Source organism: Scyliorhinus torazame, chromosome 1 (assembly GCF_047496885.1).
Source record: "Scyliorhinus torazame isolate Kashiwa2021f chromosome 1, sScyTor2.1, whole genome shotgun sequence".
Taxonomy (NCBI): Eukaryota; Metazoa; Chordata; class Chondrichthyes; order Carcharhiniformes; family Scyliorhinidae; genus Scyliorhinus; species Scyliorhinus torazame.
This window is the reverse complement of record NC_092707.1, coordinates 383,120,061-383,141,320: the sequence shown is the minus strand read 5'-3', so window position 1 is coordinate 383,141,320 and position 21,260 is coordinate 383,120,061. Positions and strand designations below refer to the sequence as shown.

General features: G+C 50.8%; 1 protein-coding gene across 2 annotated transcripts in view; it reads left to right on the top strand.

Moving 5' to 3' along the window:
- LOC140427002 (lysosomal proton-coupled steroid conjugate and bile acid symporter SLC46A3) overlaps nucleotides 1–20,594 on the top strand; it is a 135,270-nt gene extending 114,676 nt beyond the window's left edge. Inside the window, exons 7-8 of one of the 2 annotated variants that reach the window (XM_072512374.1) lie at nucleotides 17,852–17,943; nucleotides 20,050–20,594. In XM_072512374.1, the coding sequence (XP_072368475.1) occupies nucleotides 17,852–17,900 (49 nt within the window). In that variant the 3' untranslated portion in view covers nucleotides 17,901–17,943; nucleotides 20,050–20,594. Of the gene's footprint in view, nucleotides 1–17,851; nucleotides 17,944–18,784; nucleotides 19,444–20,049 lie in introns of those variants that run through there. The other variant, XM_072512384.1, reaches the window with a different exon arrangement.
- The last annotated feature ends 666 nt before the right edge of the window (nucleotides 20,595–21,260 follow it).

Here is a 21,260-nt window from a genome sequence, read left to right as displayed (position 1 = left end):
AGGGGACCAGCACCCGGTCCAGGTGACTTTATGAGCGGATGTCCGGGGACAGAGTCTGGGGTCCGGTGAGAGAAGTCTGCTGCAGCCAGGAGTACGTGGACAGGAAGTTCTGGGTGGGGGGAGTCAGTGGGGGAATGGAGGGTCCTGGGGTGGGAGCCACTGCTGTTTGTCAGTCTGTACCGCCTGCCAAGCCCTTACAGATATTGAACACTATGGCAGAGATTTTGGACCCAGCAGAACTTGCCCTAATGGTGCTGCCGTTAGGCTGGTGGGCAGACGCCGAAGACGGCGGCAGCAGCAGTGTCTGCAGATGCTCGAGGCATCGGCCCATGTGCAGGATCCCGCCCATCAGGCCAGAGTGAGGACCCGCCGAGGACCTGGCTAATGACGCCAATACGGAGGCTGGAGACCGAAGCGGAGACCCGGTACAACAAGGCCCATGCGGCCACCTGGGTTGTCATAGAGCGGTGCATTGGACTCCTCAGATGCGGTTCCGATGCCTCGACTGCTCCGGTGGTGCACTCCAGTACACCCTCCGGAGGGTCGCCCGCTTTGCGGTGGTCTGCTGTGTCCTCCACAGGAGCAGGGCGATGATATGGAGGTTAGGGATGAGGAACACGTGGCCACCTCCGAGGAGGAACCGGTGTTCCAGCCGGAGGCTGCAGGACACGCGGCAGCGGCGAGGGTCCGGCAAGCTTAAGAGGGCAAGGGTGGCCTTGTACTCACCCGAATGACATAGAACGTGGCCTGGTCTATCATCGCTACCTTACCCACCCTCCTAGAGCCTGTGTCACATTACTCCAGGGTGTTGGGACTGTGTCGGCACTGTTAGCGGGTCACTATTGAGGGCAGGGAGTGATGATGACCCGCAGAGAGCTGAGCGCCAGTGCTTCTCAATCTATGCCACAATCTGGCCCCTGCCTGTCTGCTGAGTGCTCGCTCACACCCATCACCTGCACGCAGTGTGCCCAGGGGGGGATGCCTGGAGAGATAGACCAAGGATTCGGAGGTCGGCCCACATTGCGGAAAAATGTGACAGATGCATCATACTGGTTGTGCTCAAAGTTGCTTAATGTAAATTAAAATTCCCACTCTCCCGATGGTGCTGTCTCCCTCCCCCAGTGCCCTCCGTGATCCTCGATATGCTAAGTCTTCCGAGTTCTACAACTATGTCTAGGTGTCTCCCCAGGATGCACATTAGAGGTGGAGGCAGTCAGCTGCTTACCTCGTCCTGTGGCCTTGGATGCCCTTGGCGGCCAACCTCTGAGGCGAAGGGCCCTGGCGCACCTGTTGGCAGGACAGGCACAGCCGTGCTGCCCTGTCCCGTGGGATTGACCTTGAGATGCAGCCTCATCAGTGGGGTGGCCACCATCACCACTCCATGGGACAGGTCCAGGTTGGCACCAAGTGCCCCCTCCTCCTGGTCATTGCCCGTAGGGCCCTGGGGTTCACCTTGGGATGGAGGGGCAGCTGGTTCGAGCCCTGACTGCCCCTGCATCATCTGGCTCTGCCAGTTCTGGGCATGCTCTGCACTATCGTGTTGACGCCCTCGACGATGCTCCTCGGAGAGTGGGACAGGCTCTGTAGTGCCTCGGCAATGCCCACCTGCGACCGGGACAAGCTCCACAGCGCCTTGGCATTCCAATCTGAGAGCGGGACATGTGCCACAGAACCTCATCAAGGTCAGGCTGGGACTGGGTAACATCGCCCAGTGAGTCGGACATTCTGCTGAGACCCTCCGCCATGGCCGTCACCTTCACTAATGGTGCCGACGCAGTGTACCAGGTTCTCCACTGCGGTCGCCACCCTAGCTGTGTTGGCCACAGTGCCACGCATTGACAGCTACATCTCCTGCGATTGTAGCCACTGGGACTCCTCCAATCGGCTATGGACCTGCTGGAGTGTCGCTGACATCTCCCTCCTGAATGTCATGATTGCACCCTAACGTCTCCATCAACTCCAGGTAACCCTGTACCAGAGGCTCAGCATCAGGCTGCGAGCCAGCAGGGTCCAGGGATCCAGTGGACCTCCGACTGCTGTCTCACCTGGGGGTTCCTGCCTCCACCTGATGTGCATCAGCAGCTGTGTGTTGCTCACCAGATTGTGCCCCAGAAGCCTGACAAACATTTCCCACCGAGGTGCATGTATCTGCGCTGGCGGAGGGTTGGGATGACAGCCGTGACGCATCGATCGTGTCTTCCTCGGTGCTCCCCTCCGAGCTGTTCTCCTGGGAGGCTGGAGCGGGGACCACCCTGGTTGGGCCGGCGTGTCGGCTGGAAGGCCTGTGGGATAATGGGCATGTGGTCAGTGGTAGGGATGGGTCTGTCAGTCAGTGAGGCAATAACAACTCACGTGACTGGTCCTCCGGGTGGCGCCTGGTGTTTCCTCACCTCCGTGGTGCCGCCAACCTCCGTGTAGTTGACCACCCTTTCCTTGGCCACCCCGATCACCTCTAGGGCCCCTTCCTCGAAGGAGGTGAGGGTTCTTATGTCTGGCATCCCGCCACCAGTTTGGGTCCTCTCCCGGTGATTGTGAGAGAGCGTTTCCTGAGGAGACACAGAGAGGGCATCGTTATCCACATGTGTGGTTTACAGTGGTGGGAGAGGGTCTGTGTCGGGAGGTTTGGGGGGTTGAAGGGAGAGGGGTGTTGAAGGGAGAGTTGGGGGTCACATAGAGAGTTTGGGGGGTGGATGCTCGCCTTGGGGTGGAAGGTCTCGGGGTCGCGAGGCGGAGGGGGGGGGGGGGAGAGGAGGGAGGGCATTGGTCTCTACTGAATCGTGCTGCCCAGTGTAGGTTGTTGACCTTTTGTCAGCACTGGAGGCCAGTCCTCCTGGTCACAGTCCCGGAGCTTACAGCCACTGTCGCCTCATCCCAGGCAGCACTGGCTGACCCTCCGGGACCCTCGGGAGAACAGGACATCTCTCATGACCTCCACTGCATCTAGGAGCCTCCCCAGCTCAGCGTCCCCGAATCTTGGTGCCAGTCTCCTGGGCGCCATTGTAGCGAGCTTTCTGGGGTTGGCTGAGTACCTGTTGCTTGACCTTGTTAGCGGGGGGCTGACGAGTGCGATGTCGGCGAATTGGCTGGCGAGCCTTCATTTGCGGCAAGATGCCCGTGGGGCCTCGTTAAGTGGACCAATTAATGTTGAATAGCGTTGCCGGCCTCACTTTGCCGAGTGCCGGGAAACTCGCGGCAGTTCCCGCTCGCTACCGCACTTAGAAATCTTTCCGGGGAATCGCGCCCTGTATGTGAAAAGTTTAACAGGTCTTTTCAATTATACAGGCTCAGTTGCTGTCCCCGTTCATTTACACAAAACATATACAGAAGATATATATTTCCAACATTACACCAATGACTACACTTTAAAAAGTCCTTCATTGGTTGTGAAGCACTTTGAGACATCCGCTGCTCGTGAAAAGTGCTGTATAAAAGGATGGCGCAGTGGTTAGCACTGCTGCCTCACAGTGCCAGGGACCCGGGTTCAATTCTGGCCTTGGGTCACTGTGCCGAGTTTGCATGGGTTCCGACGGGTGCTCCGGTTCCCACCCACAGTCCAAAAGAGGTGAGGGTTACGTCTATTGGCCATGCTAAGTTGCCCCTTCGTGTCCCTTGGGTTAGGTGGGGTTGTGGGGATAGGACTGGAGAGCAGGCCCAGGTAGGAGGCTCTTTCAGCGGGCCAGTGCAGACTCGATGGGCCAAATGGCCTCCTCCTGCACTGTAAATTCTATGATTCTAAATGCAAGTTTTTCTGTTTTCTTTTCAGTGCAATAATTACGTTCTCGCTGACCCAACTGTTTAATATTAAACACATTGCCCTGTTTTTCCAGCTTCTTATCAAAAATTCATAAAGAGATTGGGCTTTGTGGTGAAATATCTTCTTTTCCCTGGATTGAAAAGTCCCTGGATTATAAGGATGCTTTTCATTGGGAGTTCAAGTGTACTCCTCAAAGATGTTATTGCCAATTCATTTTGAGCTTCAAATTAACGATGGTGCCTTAACCTTGTGTCAATTTGGCGATTGCAAGCTGCACTTTACCATCGATCTACAGTTGCTTAATGGTTATGGAACAAAGAGCTGTCTGAAACCAGTGGTTGATTCACAGCAATTTGAACACACCATTGCGAGCAGATATTTGTCCTGCTGCACACTGATTCCTAATGTGTACGACTGATCACGGAATTAGCTTCTTAAAGAAACACACAGCCTCCTTTAAAGACAACTGGCAATTAGATGATGGAGCCAAAGCTGCTGCCGCTAAATTAGAAAATGTGTCTCTGAACAACCGTTGTTTTAGTCAGTGCTCCGAACCCGTCAGTGCTCCGAACCCGTCAGTGCTCCGAACCCGTCAGTGCTCCGAACCCGTCAGTGCTCCGAACCCGTCAGTGCTCCGAACCCGTCAGTGCTCCGAACCCGTCAGTGCTCCGAACCCGTCAGTGCTCCGAACCCGTCAGTGCTCCGAACCCGTTGTTGCTAATTGTGTTTCTCTTTATTTGGCTCTGAATATGGCGGTCAATATGGTCACCTTCCTTAATTCTAATTACGTTTTGCTCTAGAGTCGCCAGGTATCTCTCGATACCGCCACAAGGTTCAAACCGAATACTGATCAAAGACTCGATACACCAGTTAGTTAGTTCAAAGTCAAATGCTTATTTATTTACACACACAGTTAAATATACTCCTGCACATACTATAGACTAAACTATCACTACTGCTAAAGCCTATACTTAGCTTTGGGCGCCCACTCAGTCAGAGGAACAATGGCCACTGTTCGGTTCTGAGGCTGCTGGGGTCGAAGTGGTGAAGGGGAACAGCTAAGGTTGTCTGTCTGGTAGCGTGCATTGACCTTGGACTTACTTGTTCTGGTGCAGCTGTTGGGCAGGTCTCTCCTCCGTGAGAGCCGGAGCCACGAGAACGATCCTCTCTTGGGGGATCCTTCTTGTACCCAAAGGGGCTTTGCGCGCTTTTGGGTGGGCCTTGAATTTGGCCTCAATCAATTGTGCCATTTCTCGATCGTTCCTATCGATTTCATCCAATAAAGGGGTGGGTGCCCTGATGGCTGGGCGTGTCCTAGGTGGCCGTTGGCCTGCTTTGTTCTGGTCTCTCTGGTGCCGGGGTGTCTGCCTTAGTATCGGTTACTCAAATGTTACTCTTTTGTTCCCAGAGATGGGCCATTAGTATGCTAATGGGTTTGCAGTTTTGGTCTTGTCTGGTAGCTACGGCTCCCATATGCAGACAAACCCTGAACCTGCTTGTTTTCTCAGTATTGTCCATTTTCCCTGCAACCTTTGCAAAGTGTCCATTTTGTAATCGGGAAGTGCCCATCCGAGATGGCTACATTCCCTCCTTGTGATCCTCAACGCGAAGCATGAAGGATCACATTACCACATCGTCTTCGTTCTCTGACCAAGCTGGGCACCCAGAAGCACTTCAAGGGCTCTACACTGCCCTATCCTATGAAACACAATTTTATGCCAAAAATCATTTTACATACATATATCATTCTAAAACTCTACGGGGTGCTATGACATTCAGGCATGCATTACAAAATCAAAAAAACTATCCTCAATAAACTATCCTCACTCAAACAATCAAAAATAATGTACAACACTTTAAACTGTGCAAATAGCAACAACACAAGTTTCTCTGGCTTGACAGTCAAGCACAGAAGTTTACATTTCTTTATTGAATAAAACACACACAACAAAAAACGGATGCACTTTAATTCACTCAAGGGGTTGGGGAATTTGGCGAAGTCCGCAAATAGGGGTCCTAAACGTGTATACCGGGGTGCGAGAGTGGGAGGCTCTCCTTCCCCATTTTCTGAGTCTAAGTGTCTGCACGACACTGTAGAGCATCGCCAGTACTAAGAGTGATTCTACAATGTAAGATAGTGAATACCAGGTTATAAACTTGTCACAACAGGTCGGGGTGTCGGTACCTGTCTCGGGGTTAACTATCTCGGGGTTCAGTGTATGATAGGGGTGGGAATCATTCACGGCCTGTGGTAGGGGTCTGCGCGCAACTGAAGGGATCCCGCTAAGATCCAGATGAAAAGCAGGAAGGTCATCTTCATTTTTCCTTTTTGTCAGTCTTCTTCTTCCTCTGGGGTTCCTGAGGTTCCGGAGTTCTATGGACACAAGCATAATATCTGTTACCATCTTGCTTAAGATCTCGTATGTCTGTCTGTCTGTCCTTTTTTGCCAATTACCCATTATAATTGGTCACCATCTGTGACTCCCTCAATTGGGCCGTTTCTCGATTGTTCCTATCGATTTCATCCAATAAAGGGGTGGGTGCCCTTATGTTTGGGCGTGTCCTAGGTGACCGTTGGCCTGCTTTGGTCTGGTCTCCTCAGGCACCGGGGTGCCTGCCTTAGTATCGGTTACTCAAATGTTACTCTTTTGTTCCTGGAGATGGGCCATTAGTATGCTAATGGGTTTGCAGTTTTGGTCTTGTCTGGGAGCTGCGGCTCCAATATGCAGACAAACCCTGAACCTGCTTGTTTTCTCAGTATTGTCCATTTCCCTGCAATCTTTGCAAAGTGTTCATTTTGTAATCGGGAAGTGGCCATCCCAGATGGCTTCACCGTCTTAAAAATGCCAGGGACGGGATTCTCCATCGGCCGAAATCGGGAAACGCGGTTGGGCGGAGAATCGATTCCGACGCCGAAATCGCGGCGGGTGCCGGTTTGATGCCAAATCACAATTCTCGTCGCCTCAACAGCGGCGTCGGTGCATTCCGGAACACATGTACAGTAAATACATATCATTAGTGGGCCCGACTCCACAATTCTCTGCCTCCGATGCATCGAATTCCCCATGGCGAGGTTCATTTGTGCCACCAAAACGTCTGCCAATTTCCCAATTCACCCCTACCCGTGTGCCCCTTCTCTGGCCAGCCCAAACCAGCAGAAACCGGGGCAGGTTGTAACAGTGTTAACAGATTTAATGTGAACAAATATTTAGAGGTACGTGCCCTAACCCCTATAACGAAACTGTGCCCTGCACCCATGCCATGCCAACTTAACTGGTGTCTAACGTTCTGAGCTTACGGGCCCTAATGCTATGTGTAGGTGGATTCCCAGACAACACATCAGGAGTGGAGGCAGCCTGCTGTGAATCCTGCCCTTCTACCTGGATCCCTGTTGGTGGGCGCCTTCTGGGGCGACTGGGCCTGGACGCTGTTCAGATGTCCTAGGTGGTGTGGTGCTGTCCTGTTCTGCCCACTGCCCACCAAATGCAAGAGGGACAGGAATGGGGGGGGGGGGGGGCGTTGTGACACTCAAGATTGAACAACAACTCAGGCCAGAGGTAAGTGATGGCAGAGTGGGGGATCGAGCGACCCCCCCGCGCTATCCTGGCCCAACTCCTGCTGGCGGACCAGAAACCACAAGCAACACACAGGTTTGCATGGGCTCCCAAGTGGTGACAGGCTGGCCTGACGCTGGCTTAATGCCTCAGGTAGCGGGTTGAGGTCTGTAAGAGAGCATTGATTGCGCACTTGAGGACCTCGGTTGCTGGTGGGGTGGGAAGGCCATCTCTGGGCTTAATCACAAGCCACCCTCCTTCCTAATTAAATGCCCTTGCCATTTCAAAACGCACCTCTGGGAAGGGCATTAAAGAAAGTTCACAACTGCACTTAGGCCCAGGTTTTCACGATGACAGAGGCTTTCTGTTGTGAAAATCCTGGAAATGGCTCATAGTTCTACATCCCGCCCCCGAACCCAGCATTTTCTATCTTCATCAGGGCAGGACTAGAGTCAGACCAGGGTTCACGAATGTGCAATTCATTTAACTCACCACGAAAGTGGCATTTTGGAAGAACAGCGGTGTGGAATGTGCAGAATAGAACAAGGTAAGAGGTGGCCTGAACTTGGGGAGTGTGTTTAAATAATCCGGGTATCCCATTGGATAAGCTTCCGTGATAGCTTCAGGAGCGAAAAGACTGTTTTTGGGAGAGGTTCGTCTCCCTTGGGAAATGTTAAATGTGAACATGGTCATCCACTATTTGTGCAATATGTCACTGTAACTTTATTTTTTATTCATTTAAGGGATGTGGGAGTTGCTGGCTGGGCCAGCATTTATTGCCCATCCCTAATTGCCCTTGAGAAGGTGGTGGTAAGCTGCCTTCCTGAACCGTTGCAGTCCTTGTGATGATGTCGGTACATCCACAGTGCTGTTGGGGAGGAATTGCAGGATTTTGACACAGCAACAATGAAGGAACGCCAATCTATTTCCAAGTCAGAATGGTGTGTGTCTTGGAAGGAATCTTTGTGATGGTGGTGTTCCATGTGTCTGCTGCCCTTGTCCATCCAAATGGTTGAGGTTGTGGGTTTCAAAGGAGCTGCCTGAGGAGCAGTGCATCATGTAAATGGTACACACGGCTGACATTATTCGTTGATGGTGGAGGGAGAGGGTTTGTGGAAGGGGTGTCAATAAAGTGGGCTAATTTGTTCTGGATGGTGCTGAGCTTCTTGAGTGTTGTTAGAGCTGCACTCATCCAGGCAAAGGGAGAGTATTCCACCACACTCCTGGTTTGTACCTTGTAGATGGTGGGCAGGCTTTGGGGGAGGGGTCAGGAGGTGAGTTATTCATTCCTGGCGACTGACCTGCTCTAGTAGCCATATTATTTATATGGCTGGTCCAGTTCAGCTTGTGGTCAAAGGTAACCCCCAAGATGTTGGTAATGCGGGATTCAGCGATGGTAATACCATTGAATGTCAAGGGGTGATGGTTAGATTCTCTCTTGTTTGAGATGTTCAATGCCTGACACTTGTGTGACGTGAATCATAGAATTTACAGTGCAGAAGGAGGTCATTCAGCTCATCGAGTCTGCACCGGCCCTTGGAAAGAGCACCCCACCCAAGCCCACACCACCTCCCTATCCCGTAACCCAACACAACTTTTTTGAACACTTAAGGGCAATTAAGCATGGCCAATCCACCTGACCTGCATATCTTTGGGCTGTGGGAGGAAACCGTAGCGCCTGGCAGAAACCCACGCAGACATGGGGAGAACGTGCAGACTCCGCACAGACAGTGAACCAAGCCGGGAATCGAACCTGGGACCCTGGAGCTGTGAAGCAACTGTGCTAACCACTATGCTACCATGCTGCCCCTTGTTACTTGCCACCTGTCAGCCCAAGCCTGGATATTTTCCAGGCCTTTCTGCATTTGGACATGCACTGCTTAATATCTGAAGAGTTGTGAATGGTGCTGAACATTGTGCTATCACAGCAAATAGCCCCATGTTTGACCTTACGAAGGAAAGAGGGTCATTGAAGACCTGTCAACTCTTCATAGCACTAGGATGTCATTTGTAATCAAGTTGCCTGCATCTTTCTTGGCAAACTAGGTACAGACACGAGACCAAACCAGAAGGTGTATTCACTAATTTTGCCATGCATCATTTTTGTCCTATGTTGCAATTGATTCAGTGCAGAAATAGCCAGTTGATTGCCCATTGCTACCAAATGCATTCCAGTAATCTGCATCGGACTGGCTCAGTGCATCATGCAAAACTACTACCGACAAGTGACCGTAAGTAACTGCTTTAAAAGTAAGTTACAGCTGCTTTTGTAGGACAGACAAAAATGTACAAATGTTGTTATTTTTTTACATGCGCTAAGCAGAAGGAAATGCTACACTGACTGCTCATGTTTTCCCTCAGGCCCCTTTATGGTAACTTTTGAGGGAATTGGACCGTGGCCATTTTATTCATAATCTGGAAAGACAGGTTGAATGGATTGAAAGCAAGAATATTGTCCACGCCGCATGCTTGGCAAGGCGCCAAAAAATATAATCAATACATTGAATACTTTCTCCTTACTTTTCCCTTTTGGTCTGTTTTTTTAGAATCATGGAATTGCAGAATGGCTACAGCGCAGAAGGAGACTGTTCGGCCCTATGTATCCATGCCCGCCCTTCTGCAACAGCAAGCCAGCCAATCCCCCGTCTCCCCACCCTTTCCCCTTGGCTCACCATGTTTTTTTTCTCTTTGGATAATTATCCAATTCTGTTTTGAAAACCACAATTGAATCTGCCTCCAACACACCCTCTCGGGCAGTGCAATCCCAATCCTAACCGCTCATTGTGTTAAACCTCCCCCCCCCCCCCCCCCCCCCCCCCCCCCCCAACCTCCCGGGGGTCACCTCTGCCTCTTTTGCCGATCCCCTTAAATCTGTATTCTTTGGTTTCCGACCCATCCCCCAATGGGAATAGTTACTCCATTGCTTCTCTGTTTGGACTTGTCATGATTTTGAATAACTCCCATCCACTAAATCTCCTCCAAAGCTTTCCTGACGAGCTGCGTTTCCTTCCCTCAATCCAGCGCACACTGCTTTCACACTCTCCCCTGACTTGACGTTGAATTCATCCCTTTTCATTAATCCTCCTTCTCAGTCCTTTTTTTTTCTCCACTTGGTCCTTAAATGTTAATGTTTAAGGTGAAACCACGTCCCCTCCAATCCCAAATGCTCCCAAAATAACAAACTATCCCAAAATAAGAGGAGACTTAATAGAGGCATACAAAAGGATCAGGGGGTTAGATAGGGTGGACAGCGAGAGCCTTCTCCCGCGGATGGAAATGGCTGGCACGAGGGGACATAGCTTTAAACTGAGGGGTAATAGATATAGGACAGAGGTCAGAGGTAGGTTCTTTACGCAAAGAGTAGTGAGGCCGTGGAATGCCCTACCTGCTACAGTAGTGAACTCGCCAACATTGAGGGCATTTAAAAGTTTATTGGATAAACATATGGATGATAATGGCATAGTGTAGGTTAGATGGCTTTTGTTTTGGTGCAACATCGTGGGCCGAAGGGCCTGTACTGCGCTGTATTGTTCTATGTTCTATGCTCTGTTCATTCCTTCAGCAACTATGGAACCAAAGGGTGCAAGGGCCAACCTAACTAATTTCAAATGCTACACTACAGTAAATTCCTGCCCTTAATTCTCTGAGCCACCCGAAACAAAACTAAACCGAATTACTGAAAGTGGAACAACTAAATCTTTGAGCTCCAGTCTTTGTCCCTGCAATTGAATTCGGGTGAATGCTGGAAGGGGCTGGTTTAGCACAGGGCTAAATAGCTGGCTTTTAAAGCAGACCAAGGCAGGCCAGCACCAGGGTTAAATTCCCGTACCAGCCTCCCCGAGCAGGCGCCGGAATATGGCGACTAGGGGCTGTGGTAGTAACCACTGTTTGTATAATACGTGTATTAGAGGTAATACGGTAAGGCTCCTGTACTACAGGTACGGGGGTAGATCCCTGCCTGCTGGCTCCGTCCAATAGGCTGGGTATAAATGTGTGTGCTCACCAAGCTGCTGCCATTTCGGTAGCAGCTGCAGGAGGCAACAGATCTCTGCTTAATAAAGCTTTGATTACTCTACTCTCGTCTCGTCATAATTGATAGTGCATCAATTTATTAAGCAGAGATATTACAGCGATGGAACTACGCATCAAGCCAGATCGCCTACAGCTGCACCCACAAGCAGACAACGCCACGTTGGCCTTCGACCATTGGCTAGCTTGCTTTGAAGCCTACATCGGATCAGCGACAGAACAACCCTAGCACAGAAACGCCAGATCCTGTACACACGGGTGAGCTCCGATATTTTTCCCCTTATCCGGGATGCGCCCAACTACACTGAGGCCATGGCGCTTCTGAAAGGGAACTACATCCGGCCGATCAACAAACTTTACACCAGGCACCTCCTGTCCACAACTCTCTGGTGAGTCATTGGACGATTTTGGGCATGCCGTGCACATCCTGGCGAGGAATTGTGATTGCCAGGCAGTTTCGCCCGTTGAACATACTGAATAATCAGGTACGCTATCGTTACGAGCATGGGGTCTCGGTCTTCCAATGGGAGATGGACCGAATGGTTGACTGGTACGGACTGCGGGCCACCTTCCCGTACCTAGATAACATCACCATCTGCGGCCACGACCAGCAGGACCACAACGCTAACCTTTTCAAATTCCTCCACACCGCCAAGCTCCTGAACCTCACGTATTAGAAGGAGAAGTGCGTGTTCAGCACCAACCGCTTAGCCATCCTTGGCTATATTGTGCGAAATGGAGTCCGAGTGCCCGACCCCGACAGCATGCACCCCCTCATGGAACTCCCCCTCCCCCACTACCTCAAGGCCCTCAAACGATGCCTGGGGTTCTTCTCCTATTATGCCCAGTGGGTCCCTAACTATGCGGACAAGGCCTGCCCACTCATCCACTCCACAGCTTTCCTCCTGACGGCTGAGGCCCACCAGGCCTTCAACCGTATCAAGGCCGACATCGCCAAGGCCGCGATGCACACGGTCGACAGGACCCTCTCCTTTCAGGTCGAGAGCGATGAATCAGTAAATGTTGGCAGGCCGTCGACGTAGCCATGGAATTTGAGGATGCCGGTGTGAAGACCTAAACACTCCTTTTCAATCTGCGCGTACGTGGTCTCTGTCAGTGTCATTGCCCATGATGCGTATGCTATTGGGACCCATGATGATGTGTCGTCTTTCTGTAGTAGTACTGCTCCAATGCCATCCTGACTTGCATCGGTCGAGATCTTAGTTTCGCGATCTGGGTCAAAGAATGCGAGGACGGGTGTAGTGGTGACTTTGGCCTTCAGCTCCAACCACTCTGTGTGGTGTTCCGTCGTCCACTCGAAGGCGGTTGATTTCTTTATCAATTTTCTTAGGGACGTTGTATGTGTGGCCAAATTTGAGATGAATTTGTCTAGGAAGTTTACCACTCCAAGGAAGCGCAGTACTGCTTTCTTGTCCTCGGGGACTTTCATCGCCTCAATGGTTTTTATTTTGTCTGTGTCCGGGCGTACACAGTGTTTCGATATCTGATCACCTAGGAACTTGAGCTTAAGCATCCCAAAGCTGCACTTGGATTTGTTTAGCTTGGGGCCATGCTCATGTATGCGTCAGAATACTCTCTTCCATCGCGACACATGTTCCTCCGGAGTCGAAGACCAGATAATGACATCGTCGAGGTAGACACGAACCCTGTCTATTCCTTCCATTATCTGTTCCATGATGCCGTGGAATATTTCCGATGCCGAGATGATGCCAAATGGCATTTGGTTTTAGCAGAATCTGACAAAAGGCGTGTTGAAAGTGCAGAGCCTTCTGCTGGATTCTTCGATATGGATTTGCCAGAATCCTTGGGATGCATCTAGTTTCGTGAAGAAGTGCGGGTGTGCCATTTCGCTCGTGATTTCTTCCCCTTTTGGGATTGGGTAATGTTCCCGCACAATGTTTTTGTTTAGATCCTTGGGGTCGTTGCAGATTCGTAGGTCCCCCGAAGGCTTCTTGACGCACACCATCGAGCTGACCCAGTCAGTTGGTTCAGTGACCTTCGAGATGATGCCTTTCTTCTGTAGGCTTGCGAGTTCTGATTTTAGTCGATCCCTCAGTGGAGCAGGAACTCTCCTTGGTGGATGGACCACTGGTTTTGCATCAATCCGCAGTAGAATTTTGTACTCGTATGGAAGTGTGCCCACCCTCAACCAGGCAGGCAGACCCGTGGCATTCTTTTCCCGCACCCTCCATGCGTCCGAAATTCGCCACTCCTCTGTCGAAAAGGAGGCCCAAGCCATCATAGAAGCTGTGCGGCATTGGAGGCATTGCCTGGCTGGCAGGAGAGTCACTCTCCTCACTGATCACCGGTCGGTTTCCTTCACATTTAACAACATACAGCAGGGTAAGATCAAAAATGATAAAATCTTGAGGTGGAGGATCGAGCTCTCCACCTACAATTACGAGATTTTGTATCGCCTCGGTAAGCTCAATGAGCCCCCCCCCCCCCGATGCCCTATCCTGAGGTACATGTGCCAGCGCACAAGTGGACTGACTCCGGGCCCTACGCGATGATCTCTATCACCCAGGGATCACCCGGTTCTTTCACTTCATAAAGGCCCGCAACCCTACCCTACTCCATTGCGGAAGTCAGGGTGGTCACCAAAGACTGCCAGGTCTGCGCGGACCGGCCAGACCGTGCGCACCTGGTGAAGGCCTCCCGTCCCTTTGAACGCCTCAGCATGGACTTCAAAGGGCCCCTCCCCTCCTCCGAAACACGTACTTCCTGAACGTGGTTGATGAATACTCCAGATTCCCCTTCACCATCCCATGCCCCAGATGTCTGCCACAGTCATCAAAGCCCTCAATAGCATCTTCACCCTGTTCGGTTTCTCCGCTTACGTCCACAGCGACCGGGGGTCCTCCTTTATGAGTGATGAGCTGTGTCAGTTCCTGCTCAGCAAGGGCATTGCCTTGAGCAGGACGACCAGCTACAACTCCCGGGGAAACGGGCAGGTGGAGAGGGAGAACGGGATGGTCTGGAAGGCCCTCCTGCTGGCCCTACGGTCTAAAAATGTCCCGGTCTCCCGCTGGCAGGAGGACCTCCCCGATGCGCTCCACTCCATCTGATCGCTACGTTGCACTGCGACTAATGAAACCCCCCATGAACGTCTCCTTGCCGTCCCCAGGAAGTCCACCTCCGGGGTTTCGCTCCCAACGTGTCTGGCAGCTCCAGGACCCGCCCTCCTCCGCAAGCACGTGCGGCTTCACAAGGCGGACCCGTTGGTCGAAATCGTGCAGCTGCTGCATGCGAACCTGCAGTATCCCTACGTGGCGTACCCCGACGGTCGCCAATACACCGTCTCCCTCAGGGACCTGGCACCAGCTGGTTCCCCACTGCCCCCCTTCGATTGTCCTGGCGCCACCCATCCTCCCCCCCCCCCCCCCCCCCCCCCCCAGCGCACCTCACTACAGTCCCCGCCCCAGGCCGATCCGTCCTCCCATTGGTTCCACCCGGGGATGAAGATGAGGACTACATGCTCCCGGAGTCACAGGCGACCAAGCCGGCGCCTGCATCACCACCGGGACTGGGCGCTCACAGCGGAGGATCAAGGCTCCAGACCGGCTAAATTTGTAAACTTCCACCAAACCGTACACTTTTAAAATTCTCACGTACCTGTAAATAGTTTTTCCACCACCCCGCTGGACTCCTTTTTTTAACGGGGTGAATGTGGTAGTCACCACTGTTTGTACAATACGTGTATTAGAGGTAATATGGTAAGGCTCCTGTACTACAGGTACGGGGGTTGATCCCTGCCAGCTGGCTCTGCCCAGTAGGCGGAGTATAAATGTGTGTGCTCACCGAGCTGCTGCCCTTTCGGTAGCAGCTGCAGGAGGCAACACATCTCTGCTTAATAAAGCCTCGATTACTCTCTACTCTCGTCTTGTCGTAATTGATAGTGCATCAGGGGCTTTTCACAGTAACTTCATTTGAAGCCTCCTTGTGACAATGAGCGATTTTCTTTTCATTTTATTTCATTTCATTTCATTTCATGCTGCTCTTTCTCCAATTTTACTTTTTTTTTTGTGGAGAGTCTTTTCCTTCGGATGATTCCTGGCACACTGCTTTGGACATTTGACAAGCTGTGGTATGGGACAGCAGCAAGATTGAGTTCCTCCTTGGGGGTGAAGTTCTGATTTCAGCCATGCCGTTGTGGAGAGACATGAGTAGCAGGTTCTGCTTCCATGCGGGCGCGAGGTACAAAACGAGTGTGTCTCTCACCACATGACGTGCTGGCACACTTTTCATGGAACAACTCAACAGAGAGCTGGGCTCGGGCACCTCTCCTGGGCTTGGAAGCAGTGTGCCCTGGAGGGGAAAAAGATAACTTGTATTTCATTTCTTCAATCATCTCCTTCACGCTGCCACCCCTTCTCTCCACCCCCCCCCCCACCCCACAACCTTTATCTATAGCGAGATTTTAGCACACTTTTTTAATGGTGACTCTGTCCCCATTATAGCTGCGTATTTCTATAATTGTTTGTAATTCATCGACTGAGGACCTCTCCGAAATGAAGAACAGTGGGCTGGACTTTCCGCACCCTCACGCCGAAATCGCGGCCAGCGCGGGGCGGAGAATCAATGTTCACGTAAGAAATCGGACCGGCACCGGTTCACTGATTCTACGGGCCCCGAAAAGCGGCGTGCTCAGGGAGTACGCCGCACCGCCTGGGACTGTTTCCAGAGGCCCGCTCAGCAATCCTCCGCTCCTGACCGGCCGAAGTCCCGACGGCGTGGAACTAATGTGCTCTAGCCGGTCGGGATACTCGTGTGGCGGCTGCAAACTCAGTCCGCGGCCGTCTTGGTCTGGGGCGGGCAGACCGGAGGCCAGCGGGGGCCTTGTAGACGGCCGGGGAATGTTCGTACAGGGTTTGAGGGTCGGTCGCATGGGGCCAATCAGGGGGTCTCTTTCTTGTGTCTGGCTCCGCGGCCCGAGTCCGCCATGGACCACGGCGCGACTGCTGGAGGCCGACGCCATGCACATGCACGGCCTCTGACCTGGAGGTACGGGGGCCCGTATCTGCAGCAAAAGTTGCGAGATGTACTCCGGGTCCCTGCTAGCCCACTGCAGGGCTTGGAATTAGTAGTCTTTGCGTCCTTTGGGGAGGCACGGTAGCACAGTTGCTTCACAGCGCCAGGGTCCCAGGTTCGATTCCCGGCTTGGGTCACTGTCTGTGCAGGGTCTGCACATTCTCCCCGTGTGTGCGTGGGTTTCCTCCGGGTGCTCCGGTATCCTCCCGCAGTCCAAAGATGAGCAGTTTAGGTGGATTGGCCATGCTAAATTGCCCTTGGGTTAGGTGGGGTTACTGGGTTCTGGTGATATGGTGCAGGCTTAAGTGGGGTGCTCTTTCCAAGGGCCGGTGCAGACTCGAATGGGCTGAATGGCTTCCTTCTGCACTGTAAATTCTACGTATCTATGTGAAACTCCACCCTTTTGAAGCCGGCGTCGGCACTTAGTCCCAAATTCGGAGAATCCAGTCCAGTATCTTTCTCTCAAAGGATGCGGTCATATCGTACCAGCTGATGCAGCACAAATAACAAGTTATAAAATAATTACGTAATCGCATCATTCATTGGTCGAGAGACAATGGAACATTTTAAAAAAATTTTAGACCCGCAGGGTCTGATTTCAGGTGGAGGATCAACCTGAACTATAAACAGAACTGATGATTTTGCAGTAACGTAATCTTTCCATTCTTGTCTGAACAGTGGAAGTTCAGGATTGAGTTGTCACTATCTTTATTTTTAAAAAAGGAAGACTTTCCAAAGAGTTCAGTGTTGTTTCCGTCATAAGGAACTCGTGTGTGTCAATTTCTATAGCATGCTGAATATATTAAGACGAACAAGGAAGGTTTTCCTCTGGAGTCTAAATGTGGTGCCACAGCAAAAAATCTGACTAATTGAACTCTGATGGATGCTAAATTGGCAATAGCACTGGAGAGGGCTTGGGGTATGATTATTGTCAGAACTTTAACTCGCACACTGGTGCAGTAATGGTGCTATTTCAAGGTTGAGTTGAGATGTTTTTGAAGCAAAGTTGAGAGCATTACTGTGCAACAGGCTTCTATTTGTTCTTTGTTCTTTGTATGCCAACCATTGGCAAGTGGTCACCTTTATCTGTGAGCCAAGGCAGTTATTTTAACTGTAGGGATTTACAGATCTGTGCGGCAACCTCCTCTGTACTCTATGTTCAACTGCACAAACCTATTAGTCAATGGCGCAGTGAGTAGTATAAACAAACCAGCATGATTTTCACAGATGCTGAGAATAGATTTTCCCTCGCTGCCACCCCTGCTATGACCGGCTGACCCAGGATAAACCAAAGGCCAAATCTGGGTCATTCCTGGTTTGAATGGCTCAATGTTACAACGGGCAAGACATTTACCAAGTGAACAGCGGTCTGTACCCTATAAATTTATAAGACTGTAGAGTATCCTCCTGCTTTGTATTGATCTCACTCTCATGATCTTTTTGTTTCCCTTTTGCTCCCCAGATGGTTAAGTGAAATTACGTCTTCAAATTCGCCTATTGCCAGCCAATGAGAACATTTATTGCCCATCCCTAATTGCCCTTGAGAAGGTGGTGGTAAGTTGCCTTCCTGAACCGTTGCAGTCCTTGTGATGATGCCGGTACATCCACAGTGCTGTTGGGGAGGAATTGCAGGATTTTGACACAGCAACAATGAAGGAATGCCAATCTATTTCCAAGTCAGAATGGTGTGTGTCTTGGAAGAAATCTTCATGATGGTGGTGTTCCATGTGTCTGCTGCCCTTGTCCATCCAAATGGTCGTGGTTGTGGGTTTCAAAGGAGCTGCCTGAGGAGCAGTGCATCTTGTAAATGGTACACACGGCTGACATTATTCGTTGATGGTGGAGGGAGAGGGTTTGTGGAAGGGGTGTCAATAAAGTGGGCTAATTTGTTCTGGATGGTGCTGAGCTTCTTGAGTGTTGTTAGAGCTGCACTCATCCAGGCAAAGGGAGAGTATTCCACCACACTCCTGGTTTGTACCTTGTAGATGGTGGGCAGGCTTTGGGGGAGGGGTCAGGAGGTGAGTTATTCATTGCAGGATTCCTGGCGTCTGACCTGCTCTAGTAGCCATATTATTTATATGGCTGGTCCAGTTCAGCTTGTGGTCAAAGGTAACCCCCAAGATGTTGGTAATGCGGGATTCAGCGATGGTAATACCATTGAATGTCAAGGGGTGATGGTTAGATTCTCTCTTGTTTGAGATGTTTAAAGCCTGGCACTTGTGTGACGTGAATTTTACTTGCCACTTGCCAGCCCAAGCTTGGATATTGTCCGGGTCTTTCTGCATTTCTATAAACAGAACTGATTCCTGGCGCATTGCTTTGGACATTTGACAAGCTGTGTTATGGGACAGCAGCAAGATTGAGTTCCTCTTTGGGGGTAACTTTCTGATTTCAGCCATGCCATTGTGGAAAGACATGAAGAAAGAACAAAGAACAATACAGCACAGGAACGGGCCCGAGAGCCTCCAAGCCTGCACCGATCACATGTCCTATCTAGACCAACAGTCTGTATCCTTCTATACCTATCCAGATAGGCACATGAACTGACGGGGTATGGAATGAGTAGCAGGTTCTGCTCCCTGGTGGGCGAGAGGTACAAAACGAGTGTGCCTCTCACCACATGACGTGTGTCATGATATACATCAGCATATCATGGTGCAATCACACACACACTGACACACTGATGGACATACAGTAGGACCAACCAGCATACACAACATCGCAGCCAATCACCAGTGAGAGCACACGCACTATAAAGACAGGGGACACCAGAGTTCCCGCTCATTCTAGCAGCAGCCAGCTCAGAGCACAGAGCTCACAGCCTGCCTCTCAGACGTTCACCATGTGCTGAGTGCCTCACCTAGATAGTGATAGGACAGGGTCCACAGATAAGCTGGTAATGCACGTACCCAAGCTGACATAATGTTATTACAGTTGAGTTGTTAATAAAATAGAGTTACACCATCTCCAGCCGTGTTGACCTGTTTCTAGACCAGAACACCCAACGCGACAACGTGCTTGCACATTTTTCACGGGACAACTCAACAGAGAGCTGGGCTCTGGCATCTCTCCTGGGCGAGGAGGCAGTGTGCCCCTGAGGGGAAAAAGATAACGTATTTCATTTCTTCAATCATACTGCCGCCCTTCTCCAACCTCTGGTGCAGTAATGGTGCTATTTCAAGGTTGAGTTGAGACGGTTTTGAAGCAAAGTTGAGAGCATTACTGTGCAACAGGCTTCTATTTGTTCTTTGTATGCCAACCATTGGCAAGTGGTCACCTTTATCTGTGAGCCAAGGCAGTTATTTTAACTGTAGGGATTTACAGATCTGTGCGGCAACCTCCTCCTGTACTCAATGTTCAACTGCACAAACCTATTAGTCAATGGCGCAGTGAGTAGTATAAACGAACCAGCATGATTTTCACAGATGCGGAGAATAGATTTTCCCTCGCTGCCACCCCTGCTATGACCGGCTGACCCAGGATAAACCAAAGGCCAAATCTGGGTCATTCCTGGTTTGAATGGCTCGATGTTACAACGGGCAAGACATTTACCAAGTGAACAGCGGTCTGTACCCTATAAATTTATAAGACTGTAGAGTATCCTCCTGCTTTGTATTGATCTCACTCTCATGATCTTTTTGTTTCCCTTTTGCTCCCCAGATGATTAAGTGAAATTACATCTTCAAATTCGCCTATTGCCAGCCAATGAGAACCTCAATCGTTTTAGCCTCATGAAGAACTGACTTCCGAATTGCTTTCGCATTTGGCGTTAGTGGCAACAAATGGCTGATCCAAGCTTTCACCCTACATCATAGAATAATCAAATCTTACATCATAGAAAGGCCATTTGGTCCATTGTTTCTACCCCAATAGTTATAATCCAGTATTGATGGGATAGCAGCAATGCTATTCTCCTAGAATTCTTTGTAATTTATTTTTGTGTTATTTCATGGATTTTAAAATGACAGATTGTTGGAGTTCCTAAATTAAGGAATACATCACCTGTCTATATTTGGGTTAATGTATGTTCCGAGTCATGAGCTTTATTAATGCAGGGTGGAATTTTCCATTCTGGAGACTAAGTCCAGTGGCTGGCAGGAAAGTTGGCGTGATTCCCACTGGGCAACGGGGTGGAGGTAACACATTCAATCTTCCACTTTTCAGCTCATTAATTCTGCATCAATAGGCAGCTTGGCCTCATGGCCATGTGTCACTCGGCGACAGACCCCCCCGCCCTCCCGCTTACCCCCGCCCCCATCTCCTCTTCTGGATGACAGCCATTACCAAGGCTGGGTTGCCTGCAGCCTGCATCATTGACCCCTCAGTGGATGTGTGAACAAACTGAGGTGATACATAAAGTTAGCATGCCCTTTCTAGGTTTCCTTCTGTCTCAGAGCCGACAGGAAGCCACCTGGTCTCGTCTAGACATGGCCTCCTCACCCCACCCCTTCCCATCAAAGAACATTCTGGAGGATGGAGATGGGCACTTGCCCCGTTCATACGTGAATGCATTTGGAGACATTGTTCTTTGACCATGGTGATGAGAACCATGTGCTGGAAGCCTCAGGTGGACACTTTTCCACTTGTTTCCACTACTCTCGAGACTCTAGAGACCATTGCCTTAGTAGCAGAGAAAGACTAGCCACATGATCCCTTGTCAGCCATGATTATTCACTTGGAAGGATGGAGGTTTGTAATGACACGTTGGCTGCCAACCACCAGCCATGGCCCTTGGAGGCATCCACCTCCCTCCCTCCCTTCCTCCCTCCCTCTCTCCCTCCCTCCCTCCCTTCATCCCTCCCTCCCTCCCTTCCTCCCTACGTCTGACAGCAGCTGATGGCAAATGGCACAGAATGCAGGGATCTCAATGT